Source organism: Amia ocellicauda, chromosome 6, assembly GCF_036373705.1.
Source record: "Amia ocellicauda isolate fAmiCal2 chromosome 6, fAmiCal2.hap1, whole genome shotgun sequence".
NCBI lineage: Eukaryota > Metazoa > Chordata > Actinopteri > Amiiformes > Amiidae > Amia > Amia ocellicauda.
In genome coordinates, this window is record NC_089855.1 from 28,719,198 (window position 1) to 28,732,156 (window position 12,959).

The 12,959-nt window shown below is 37.3% G+C and overlaps 1 protein-coding gene across 2 annotated transcripts in view; it reads right to left on the reverse strand.

The window, feature by feature from the left end:
* The window catches only part of nalcn (sodium leak channel, non-selective), a 147,443-nt gene that overhangs the window by 109,036 nt on the left and 25,448 nt on the right, over positions 1 to 12,959 (reverse strand). For both annotated transcript variants that reach the window (XM_066706776.1, XM_066706775.1), the window contains one exon: positions 9,040 to 9,191. In XM_066706776.1, the coding sequence (XP_066562873.1) occupies positions 9,040 to 9,191 (152 nt within the window). The remainder of the gene's footprint in view (positions 1 to 9,039; positions 9,192 to 12,959) is intronic.

The following is a 12,959-nucleotide window of genomic DNA, read 5'->3' on the forward strand; positions in this document are numbered from 1 at the left end:
GACTGAAATAACCACTCGTTACAACCGAGGTATGCAGCAAAGCATTTGTGAAGCCACAACACGTACAACCTTGAGGCGGATGGGCTACAACAGCAGAAGACCCCACCGGGTACCACTCATCTCCACTACAAATAGGAAAAAGAGGCTACAATTTGCACAAGCTCACCAAAATTGGACAGTTGAAGACTGGAAAAATGTTGCCTGGTCTGATGAGTCTCGATTTCAGAATTTGGCGTAAACAGAATGAGAACATGGATCCATCATGCCTTGTTACCACTGTGCAGGCTGGTGGTGGTGGTGGTGTAATGGTGTGGGGGATGTTTTCTTGGCACACTTTAGGCCCCTTAGTGCCAATTGGGCATCGTTTTAATGCCACGGCCTACCTGAGCATTGTTTCTGACCATGTCCATCCCTTTATGACCACCATGTACCCATCCTCTGATGGCTACTTCCAGCAGGATAATGCACCATGTCACAAAGGTCGAATCATTTCGAATTGGTTTCTTGAACATGACAATGAGTTCACTGTACTAAACTGGCCCCCACAGTCACCAGATCTCAACCCAATAGAGCATCTTTGGGATGTGGTGGAACGGGAGCTTCGTGCCCTGGATGTGCATCCCACAAATCTCCATCAACTGCAAGATGCTATCCTATCAATATGGGCCAACATTTCTAAAGAATGCTTTCAGCACCTTGTTGAATCAATGCCACGTAGAATTAAGGCAGTTCTGAGGGCGAAAGGGGGTCAAACACAGTATTAGTATGGTGTTCCTAATAATCCTTTAGGTGAGTGTATAATGCAACGTGGTATTCATGCTGAACAAAAAAAAATAAAGAAAAGGCACTGTAGTCCTTAGTTATGATACAGAACACAGTACAGTACATTGCTTCCACATATATATGAGTTCTAAATGCAAAATTCTGGATGGTGCAGGAGGTCAAAGGAAAAATACACACGATTTTTTTTTTTTGTAAGTAATTTTGAAACATCTGCAGATTTTGAAGTATGAGAAATTCCATCATGAACAACAGCCTTAACCAGCTAGGCGCAGGGACGCATGAGGCTTTCCCAACCACTCGATACCGTGATTTCCTTTGCCAAAAGCAATTCATAACACAAAATAATTGGCTCATAGATTCCAATTAAACTTCTTGCTTCTAGCTCCCTACTATACGTTCCCGACTGCCACCTCCTTCTGCAATCATCACCCTTTTGCCTCCATGGGACAATCCAATATTCTTCCCACAGAAGTGAAGAGGGGCATAAATATGTGGAATAACCAAAATGCCAACACTGCATAGAAGCACTGCAAAAAACTAATCTACACTGTAATACTGAGGTTCCCCTACTCAATCATTGTGCCACTTGTTCTCCAAAGATCACTATGTGGAAAGGTCATTCTGTCACCGGCCTGTCCTTAGTTACTGCTGGGTAACCCCTGATACACAAGCCTTTATAGAAGTCTTCTCAAAACACTCACATTTGAAGATCTTGTCAAAATCAGGATCTTTGACAGCCTTCAGTTAAATTTCACTTTTCATTCTGCTTACAGGTCTCTCTCTTACTCAAGGGCATCCTATCTCCAATTCCTGGTCTCACCCTAGATCCTTCTTGTCCTGTATACTGTAGTTTCTAACCTACCACACCAACTTATGCTCACAATCCATCTCTCTGCTTTGCCGCCTAAAGATTGTTATCACCATCGCTGCACTACTTGACACCATTCTCTACAGAGCAGATCATATCGCAGATGCCTGTTGTCGAACTCTTTGTTTCTACTACAAGATGTTCAAGTTTATTGCATTGCAATCCTTAACCGGGTTGGCTGCAGTCGCTAAACATTGCATTGGGTCATTACTTTATTGTTTGACTTGGTGCATTGTGCTACAATCTACATTATGTGTGTTTAACCACAAAACACAGTTTTGTGTACAGTGTATGAGGCAATTGTGTTGTCACTTCAGATTCAGGTAACATTCATACATGTTCTTGTTCTTGGGGGTCACTTCATTTCAGTTCATTTTAGAGTTACATAAATTAATGTCTTGAATCCTGACTGATATGTTGAATAAACTAACAATCAGGTAGACGAAAGCGAGTACAAATCAGGTTAACAACAAAGCATCCAAGGATTACTTTATCAGAGACTCACATTTTTTATGGGGTATCACCTACTTTATAAACTTTATAAACATCAGCAAATACATCACAAATTCAGGGCACACCACCAGAGAAATACAATAAAATTACAAATAAAAAAATAAACAACAGCACACAAATGAGAAATACTTTCGAACAATTCCACATTTCACATGTCAAAAATGTTGCACCACATTTTCTTGAATCAAGCACTGAGAGATTGTAGGTCTCCTACAGCGATCTTAAAATATAATGCATTATTCCCCTTTTTTTCCCTCGGTGCTTGATTGCTGTGTGCAGTGGTGAAATTCTGTCATTAGAAAATCACTTAATGCAGAAATTGCTGACAATAAAAATGTTGAGTAACTAAGAATGAACATTTATTTTTTTAAAGTGACAATGTTAGAAACTTGCACAGTGAAGCTAAGGTCTTCATATTGAAAGTCAATTGCCATCTCAGTGGCACATCTCAAGACATAATCCCCTCATTGATTTTGATTACTATAAGTTAAAGAGCATCTTCCAAATCACCACATTCACCATTGCCTATTGTTAAAGTGCGGGATTGTATCTCCACATATTCAGTCTTAATCGGGTCTTTCCCTTCACCTCAATATAACTGTGTCACCATGTAAAAGGACAATTATACACACAATAAACCATACAAGTAATACAATTGTAAATCATACAACCTTATTTTGGCAAATATATACGCAAATTCATATACTTTCCTAACTGAGAAATTTAGGATTATGGTAATGGACTTAAAGGAGACAGCTTTGAAGTCCTGTGTTTTATGACTAGGCCTGTGCTCACCAAAGTACGACAGATAACACATCCATGGTGGAGACCCCCCCTAAAATGACAAATGGGCTGCCATGCCCCATCTCCACAGAGACTAGCACCACAGTCCAGTTGAAAATGTATTTTGTGAAACACAGGGTACCTTATACATCCCATAGACCAGAGCAACAAACCCAAATACAAACTATATGCTGCTAACAGAAGTGTTACCCAGCTTCTTCTTCAGTTTGATAACAAACAATAAAAGGTGACTTAAAAATAACTTAATGACACTTAAGTAATTCTACCTCAGAACCAAAACATGAATAAGCCATGTTTAGTCTTAAAAGAAAGAGCATTGGCTAAAACAACCATTGGATCATTTATATTGTGGTAATTGTGTATCAACCCGGTCTCGTTTTCAGAGAACTTGACAGCTGTGGGTTATACAGTACTGTGCAAAAGTTTTAGGCAGGTGTGAAAAAATAGACATGTTAATAGATTATATGTATCAATTAACTAAATTCAAAGTGAGCGAACAGAAGAAAAATCTAAATCAAATCCATATTTGGTGTGACCAGCCTTTGCCTTCAAAACAGCATCAATTCTTCTAGGTACACTTGCACAAAGTCAGGGATTTTGTAGGCACATAGTCAGGTGTCTGATTAAACAATTATACCAAACAGGTGCTAATGATCATCAATTCAATATGTAGGTTGAAACACAATCATTAACTGAAACAGACAGCTGTGTAGGAGGAATAAAACTGGGTGAGGAACAGCCAAACTCAGCTAACAAGGTGACAGTTTACTTTCAAAAGACATGGCAAGACTGAGCACAGCAACAAGACACAAGGTAGTTATACTGCATCAGCAAGGTCTCTCCCAGGCACAAATTTCAAGGCAGACAGAGGTTTCCAACCTCCGTGAAGTTGGCACCCCATGTGTTCAGAATATGAATCAAAATATATGCATTAGTTTGTGCTGCATTTGTGCTGGTTTGTGCCGCAAAAATCATCGTTTGTGCTGGTATGGTTCCCAAGATATTAAAGATTATATTTTATGAGCTGTGACATCACTCAGCACCCCATCAACATCCAAATCGCCCCAAAATAGTCTCTTTCGTTTGTGCTACGTTAGTGCCGGTTTGTGCCGTATTTGTTTTCATCAGTGCAGTTATAGTTTTTTAGATATTATTTTTTTAATTATCAGCGATGATGTCACCTAGCACCCCATCAAACTCCAAATCGATCCGAAGTGTGTCATTCGTTTGTGCTATGTTTGTGCTGGTTTGTGCAGCAAAAAAAATTGTTTGTACCAACATGATTCTGGAGATATTACACATTATATTTTAATCACTTAACAGTGGTCTCTGTCCTTTATGTTACGATTGTGCCAATTTGTGCTGTAAAATGCACAGGCTATTTTGGCCGTATCTGGCTTCAAACGCGTATTCTGCTTCAATATAATTCTGCTTGTATGTGGCAGTGCAATTAAACAACAGGGTCTTTACTCGGCTGAATACAGCGAAGCAGGAGAGTCGTTTTTGGACTGAGACAACACCAATCAAGCCATGTTTTGCTTTAAAAATAATTAAACATGTCATCAGTGCATACACTTCTCTATGTCTCGTTTTCCTAGTTTAGGACTACATCATAGTCATCATCGTATATGCTTCAGCCTAAACCCCTACCACGAAACTGCAAACAAATACGAAACCATGACAGTTCACCACTCCATTCTGGGTACAAGGAAGTAGCCTATAACTCCGAACCCTATACAATTGAAACGGTATTTTATTTTGCACCAGACATCAGTTATCCAGGGCAACTTCTTACTAGATGGTCGTTGCTATTCACGCATTGTAAGTTATTTCATTCGCATTGCATTAAAATCGGTCTCCTTTATTTAATAAAAAGCTGAGCCATGTATCCTAATAAAACAGTGGTCAGCATAGCACGTAGACATGTGATAATGAAAGAAGCTGATTTAGACATTCCAGAATTAGGAATGATTCGATTGAAATCAATGTTTTTTAACAATCGTAACATAAAGGACAGAGACCACTGTTAAGTGATTAAAATATAATGTGTAATATCTCCAGAATCATGTTGGTACAAACAATTATTTTTGCTGCACAAACCAGCACAAACGTAGCACAAATGAATGCATATATTTTGATTCATATTCTGGACACATGGGGTGCCAACTTCACGGAGGTGGGTTTCCAGATGTGCTGTCCAAGCGCTTTTGAAGAAGCACAAAGAAATGGGCAACACTGAGGACTATAGACGCAGTGGTCGGCCAAGGAAACTTACTGCAGCAAATGAAAGACACAGTACATTTGCACAGTACTGTATGTGTGGGGGTCACTAGATATTAGGACTTCGGATCGATTTGGAGTTTGATGGGGTGCTAGGTGACGTCATCGATGATAATTAAAAAATTAATATCTAAAAAACTATAACTGCACTGATGAAAACAAATATGGCACAAACTGACACTATCGTAGCACAAACGAAAGAGACTATTTTGGGGGCGATTTGGACGTTGATGGGGTGCTGAGTGACGTCACTCATTAAAAAAGTATTGCTTAATAGCTCGACAAATAAAATAGCACAAATGTTTCTTTTAATGGCACAAACCAACACTAACGTAGCACAAACGAAAGAGACTATTTTGGGGCGATTTGGACATTGATGGGGTGCTGATTGACGTCACAGCTCATACAATATAATCTTTAATATCTCGGGAACCATACCGGCACAAACGATGATTATTGGCAAAGTGTGGATTTGGAAACGTGTGAGAAAAAGCATTATAGGACACCGATTCGGGGCTGCCATATCCAAAACCAATAAAAATGCCTGTAAAGCAACAGAAAGAACTGAAACCATAACATCTACAAGGAGAGCCATGTTTCCTTCAAATCCGCACAACAATTATACCCTTTCATACAATGTCTCTGCATGGGATGAAGCCAGCACTTCTTTTGATTTCTTTCTCTTTGTCCAATTTCCGAACATGCAGGGAACCTGCTGAAAAGAAAATCCTCCTGGATCAGAAAATAATGCAACTTCCAATGGCTTCAGTTGTCACCTGATGTGGTATTAGTCTGTAAGGATCAACGCAATTAAAAAAAAAAAATGAGAGAAAAAGAAAAGAGGTTGTAGGTGTGTAATACCCTCCGCCATCCCAAGGATTGCCGGGGGGGTTGGTTGAAACATGATTAGGCTGGTTTAAGCTGAGGATTCCACAGCCACTGCTGAGGCTAACAAAATAGGGTGGCATGCCTTGTAAAGCTTTTCTACAGAGCACTTTTTAAGATTAGAGAGGCTATATTTTCAGTGGATTCATGTCAATGAAGTGAGGGAGAAGTCTGCAAACTAGTTGTCTCTGACAAACTAGATATACCTGATTGTCTGTATCTTTCTGTTTGGTTCAGGGCCACTCAATGGTCCTGTAAAGTGAAGGCCTTTGCTCTAACAAACAGTAATGCCAAACAGCACCAAGCATCCCATGGTGCAGTCTTTTATTCACAGATCTCCTCGAGGTAAGCCCCCAAAACCACTTCCAAATATGACTTGTTTTTACATTGTTTCGGCATTGTGTTAATTTCAGATAAACAAGCTCCACTGGCTGCTTTTGAACCCAAATGGTTGGGAGTGGTTGTATGTAACACATTATAAATTCATTATCTGGATTCTGATTCACTGAGATCATCAAGGAAAAGGCCAGATGACATTACAGTATTCAACCATACATGCAAGCCACTCTTCTTCTAATACACACACTATTGTTAAAAATAATGGAACAAGCTTCCTTCTGCTGCTACTGCATTGTTGCCAATGGCCATAGGCTACAAACAGGGTGTCAGTATGTATGAGAATGATCTTCTGGTTATCAATGCAGTGCCAGCCTTGAAGTATTTTATGGGAACAGCTACAACACATGATAGTTCACCTTGCAACAGAGCTTAAAGTGCAACACTGTGAAAAACAGAATGGCACAAAAAAATTATAAACCTCAGTTCTATTGAACACCTACTTTGAACTAAAATTGCGACTGAGGAGGAGACCACAGAGATCCATCTCTCTTGCTGTAATTTAATATGCATTTCAAGACAAAAAGACACAATATGTCTCTGGCCTCCTATAAAAAGTATGGTAGCTATGGTTCATTGTCAATAAAATAGTTCACAGGAATAATACATTGGGTTAAAAAGAAAGCAGACAATTATCATACCCAGCGACAAGGGAAAATATGTGAAACAGCTCCCTGGAACCTCTTTTCGCACATGTTAGTAAAGGCTAATATTTAAATCCCAGGGGTGCTGGGGAATGAGGAATTCCAGTGAAGGCTTTTAGCAGCAGCAGAGTGTTCTGCGTCTGCCACAACATAACATTTGTACTAATCTATGCACGTTAGTCACAACTCAACGCCTGCTTTAATGTGGGAGTCGATTAACCCTGTAATGCCACAGGCTGAGTGACAGGTCTATTTTTTACTGATGGGTCAGTCATTTAAAGAAGCTATTAACAATTTTTTAGTTCACCATTTTGACCTGATGATTAAAAAGCAGCTCATGGCAGGTTCACAGATGACGGATTTCAAACTATATTATACAGGATCCGGAAGCCTCGTGGCCCATTCCCAAAGAACAGAACGTATGCACAGCAGGCTACATTGAAGATATTTTTGGAAAGGAAAATACTTTGCCAAGACATGTGAAAAGTTTGAGTTACTTATCATGTATTTCCAAGTGCTGTAGCCAAGCTGTGTATATTGTCAATTAATTTCTTGGATGTGTTTGTGTGTGTGTGTGTGGGGGGGGTAGGGGGTTTGGGTTCCTTGCTAAAAGGAAGTATGGCAATGTTTTGTCCAAAATAATGTATGATAATGTCTTCAATGGCTTTTGCTTGTTTGTGTGTTTTATTTAGATTTCATTAAAAAGCTTACGTTTAGTGTTGAAGTGTATTCGCATAACATCAAATAATCCCTTCAAAAGGTTTTCCTTTAATTTCTGAGCATTGACTATTAGGCAAAGATAACTTCCTATAGTTGTTTAACACTGTTATACTTCGCATAGCCAAGCAGAATTCATTTGGAAACTGAATGTAACAGGACATTTGTGTGGGAAGTCTACGCGTACCTCAGAGTACAGCGGGGTCACATTCGGGAGCAATTTAATTTATTTTTATTTGTGAATGAGAAATGGTAAAAGCCTATAAATGAGATGCATTTATCGAATATTTAATACACACACAAAGGCTACATTGTTAACTTGAAGGCAATGTTTTACTTGCAAGAAACTAAATTAATTATTGTGCTGCAGTTCCTTCTTTGATGCCTATTGTGTGTTGGTTTACAGCCACACAAAGCACATTGTTTCTCCATTGTGCTTTCTATTAAGTATGTCCTTCTCCTTCTGTGGGTACCACAAGGCATCATAAGTTAAAGCTCAGGGAAAGTTCCTGTCAACTTAAATAAAAAATAAAAAAAAACAATGTGGAAGTCTTGAAATCTTCGTTGCATAACACACAAACTCAACAACTGAAGTAAAGTCACTGAAACTATAAAGCGTGAGATCAAATATGGAAAAGAAAATGTATCTATGGTTATTGGTTTGCATTATGTATACAGTTGTAATCAAAAGTATTCAAACCCTTTGAATTGTAACCAATGCTATTCTATCATGAATTTAGTTTAATAAATAATGTTCATTAACCATGTATTTATTCATATATACCAATTCAGCTCAGAGAAAACTGTAAGGAATGCAGTTGATTGAAATGAGTTGATTTTTATTGAGTGGCAGTCTAAGGTTTACACACCCCCTGCCTGGGCTGCAGGCAGAATCAGTATTCAGCGTATAACACTAATAAATAAGTATAGTTGAATGATCAATATTTAGTCAACTAATTAAATAACTGAATGACTGTTTCAAAAAAGGTGTGTGACTTTTGACAACTGTGTGTGTGTGTTTGCTTCATTCCTAACATTTTAATACTATCACATACATAATACAATATTACAGGCGTATAGAGAAATGCACTGTATCCATTGATATATTAATCTTAGCTAGCGTTACTCGATCAGCACAGATAAACAAACCTATCTCATTGAATCCACTGTAGCCCAGCTCCTGTCGACTAAGACCCAGAGCCTCCAGGTCCATGCATTTGAATCCCATGGGGCACTGGTAGCCTTCTCGATCCGGTGAGCAGTGAGTGTCTGGAATGGCTAAATTATTCCATGTCACATTCCTGAAAAACAAAACACACTGCAAATAACTCATGTTCAACCACTATACAAGTGTTAGACAGCATGAAGTCATTTATTGATTAAAAATAATAAAATACATACGGATTATTTTTCGCTTCCGTGACAGAAGCTCAACGCAACAAAATGTGGCACAATGTAGGCGTTTCAATCATTATTTTTCCTTTTATCTCACTGCACAACATTCCATTCTAGTCTCTGAACTATATTGAGTCTGCTATCCATGCTTTAATGAATTTGCATTATGCTTTTCACAGAAACACCGCTAGGCAACTTTTAGTCTGGAAAGAGCTTATGCAGCTGTGTTTCAATTCCGGACAACTGTGGGGTTTCCATTTTTATTTACATTTTACAGTAAAAATGTATTACATATTAAAAAAAATAAATCTAAGTCAGATTTCTATGGGGTTCCAAGTGTTAAAAAAAAAACTTTTTTCCCTCAGATTTAGCTTAAATCTTATACATTTTTCACAGTTTTTGGTATAACCTTTCCAAAACATTTTTTTTAAGTTTTTCCCTTAGCGATTTATATATTTTTTTCTTGGAATCCTATTGATTTCCCCTTTCTAACCCAGAGGGATGGTAATAAAAACATTCTTTACTTTGTTTTTAGCTTCTGTAAATCAGCACATGTTTTGTAGAGGTCTGTTTGAAGTGGGTTTGGGATCATTGTTTCTTATATAGTGAGATATAGTGAACTCAGTTTGCTGATATTAACAATGCTCTGTTGAATCTGATTAAATAAGTTTGCCTGGGCATCATGCTGGCGTGCTTTTTCTTTCTGTCTTATTAGCAGAGGGGGGGGAATAAATCTCAGACCCCCTTGGAAGTTAACATCCAAAAAAAGTTAAAAAAATAAAATGCAAGACTGATTTTAGTTGAAACAGCCAAGTAAACTCACAAAGGACCCCAGCCCTCACAATAAAAGTCCTGCTGAGAGCACCTTACACCAAAAAGCACATTGTGTGAGAATGTTGTTTGGTGGTGGTTCAGTATTGAATCTGATCTGGGGTGGGTAGGAGCTTGAATTCAGGACACAGGGCTATCAAAAGAGATATTGGACGAATACCAGTTGGCTCCTTCCAGTGTATTGTATCTATTTTAACTAACCCCACGTTTTGTTAGTCAAATTGTAATCCATTATTTAAAAATAAACAAACAAACAAGCAATTTAAAAAAACATACGCAACAATGTTAACCTTTGCAAATACACAGTTCACATATTCCAAAAACTGAAAGTGTTTATGAACTATGTCCTTACTAACACTGATTGTATCGAAGACATTTTAAAGTGCGGCATAGAATGTTTGACTATAATAAAATGAGCAGCCTTGACATCAATATAATATAATATAATATAATAATATAATATAATATAATAATACACCATCAAGCACAAAAACACACAAAAAGCACTATCTACAAGTATGATTTTCTTTGACATACAAAAGGCTGAGGTTTACACATTGGGTTTGGGGAAAAAACAGGCTTTCCACCATGTTTTTTCTCAGAAGGGCTAGACCAAATGAAAACGATGACTAACGTGTTTTGATGTATAAATATTAGAAAGTGGTTTCTCACAATAAATACAGATTTGTACTTTGCAATTCGCTGGTCGTTAAAAGTTTTGATTTGCTCTACCAGAGGTCAGTAAAAGGAGAGAATAAAACTGATTTACTATTCATATGATTTTTAATGTGTTTTTTTTATTTAATTACAGAAAGTTTTCCTTGTATGACAAGTTGTGTCAGAGGAGACATTATAGATGAAATCAGCAACAATAGACAAGAAGACGGCAGTAGGTTTCAGGTAGCACAAAATTGTCTCAGAAGGCCCTCAGGCTGGACCATGAATTAATGTAATTGGATATAGCATTCTGTAATGAAAAGGCCCCAGAGAGAAATGCCTCACCAACAATTTTTAACCAATGTGCAGCATCATAAAGATTTACTTCACAAAATATATGCGCTCATCAGGAAGGAATTCTCAACTGTAATTACCATTTCAAAAAAAGCTGTCAACTTATTGTTAATAATAATGTTTAACAGAATAAAAACCTTTCAAAATAAAAAGGAATATGAAATAAAAAAAATCCGTCACTTACCACAAACACCAACTCTCATCCAAACACACCAGCTCACCCCCCCGCCCCCTCTCTCTCTGGACACAGGTGTGATTGTAAGTGCAGTTTAACATCTCTAATGAAAATTAATGCATTAAAATCAGCGAGCCAGGCAGTCTTCCCAGTTGTTTATTAGAGCTGGGAATGACTGTGGATAATGTATTGCTGTATCAAGAAGGCCAAATGGAAGGCAATCTAGTGAATCAAAATACCTTTAATTATTTTCTGATTGATCATCACACTGTTTGTTATCAGAGAAATCATCTGGTCCTATGAAACCGATTTGATGAATGAAATAGAAAATATAAGTTTACAAGTAAGGTAATATCACAGACTGAAACAGACCAGGCATTCATTTTATTTAAAAATCCATTTAAGAATCAGACATAAATGTGGAACAAAAGGTAAAATAAAATAAAAAAGGATTATGATGTTTTGGCCAAGACGAATTACAATGTGTGAACAGACATTTCCATTCTGAGATGCATTTAAAATAAAATCTATTTTTTAGTTTCAGTTTTGAGTATTGCAGAGTGAAGGTGAAAATGCTACAATAGTTTGTTTTTATAAACACTGAATGTGCTTAAATATTGGAGACTAAACTTAATGTTCCTTGACAAATAAGAACACAAATTATTATTTTTAAATTAGATAGCTTTTAATTCCATTAGATTCACATTGTTTGCGTGAACCAATAAAAACAATGTTTTGCAAGTGTGATTTAAATAAGGACACAGCTATAGAGTTCATTTCAGGCACACAGTCACCCATCTGCTACTGTCTGATGACCTGTTACAAAAAAACAACAGATTCTCAGCAGGTGAAATGAATAACGCTAATATGCATGCACCTTCTGGTTCTTAATTTGTCCATGTTGCTGCTGTATTGTTGAAAGATGACCTAGGGTGATTTGAAAGCTACAATAAATGGATTTACATTAATGGTTTAGTTTTTGTTCCTTCCGTGTATCCTTTTACAGCACATGTGGCCATGTAGGTTTGGATTTGAAGTAAAGCTTTGACAAAATTGTGATGCATTGAGTGGCAGCTCTGTGATGTGGAAGGCTGTCTACCATAAAACAGATTATCCAGAACAAAAATTGGGCAAAGCAAAAGCAAAGCAATCTTTCTATTCAACCTTGTCTTCAATGCCTTACTTCTTTAATGTAAGGACATTGACATTGATAAAACTGCATAATTGGAAAATCCCAAATAAACTGCATCACAAAACAAGTGAGTCTAAACCTCTATTAAATTATTTCAATTTTATATTTTAAAAAGCATTAAGAAAATAGATCATTTTAAAGTAAAGGGGTATCTGAGTCTAAATAAATAAATGACTACAATTAGTGACAAATTCTGAATCCACAGAGAGCAGAGAATGAGTCAGTCTATAATCTTCTTCCAAGCAGGGGTGCATTTTGTTTTTTAGTGTTATTATTATTATCTTTTTTTTTTCCATAGCGAAAACAGACATCTCTCGACAGATTGAGGCCATACTACAAAAAAGAGAGAGTCAGCATTAACAAAAAACTGCAGGAAAAAAGTTAATTATGATGATTAGGAATGTTGATTTATTTCAGATTGCTCATGGAAAGTGGAAATTGCTCAGTGTGAACTGTGGCTCTGAC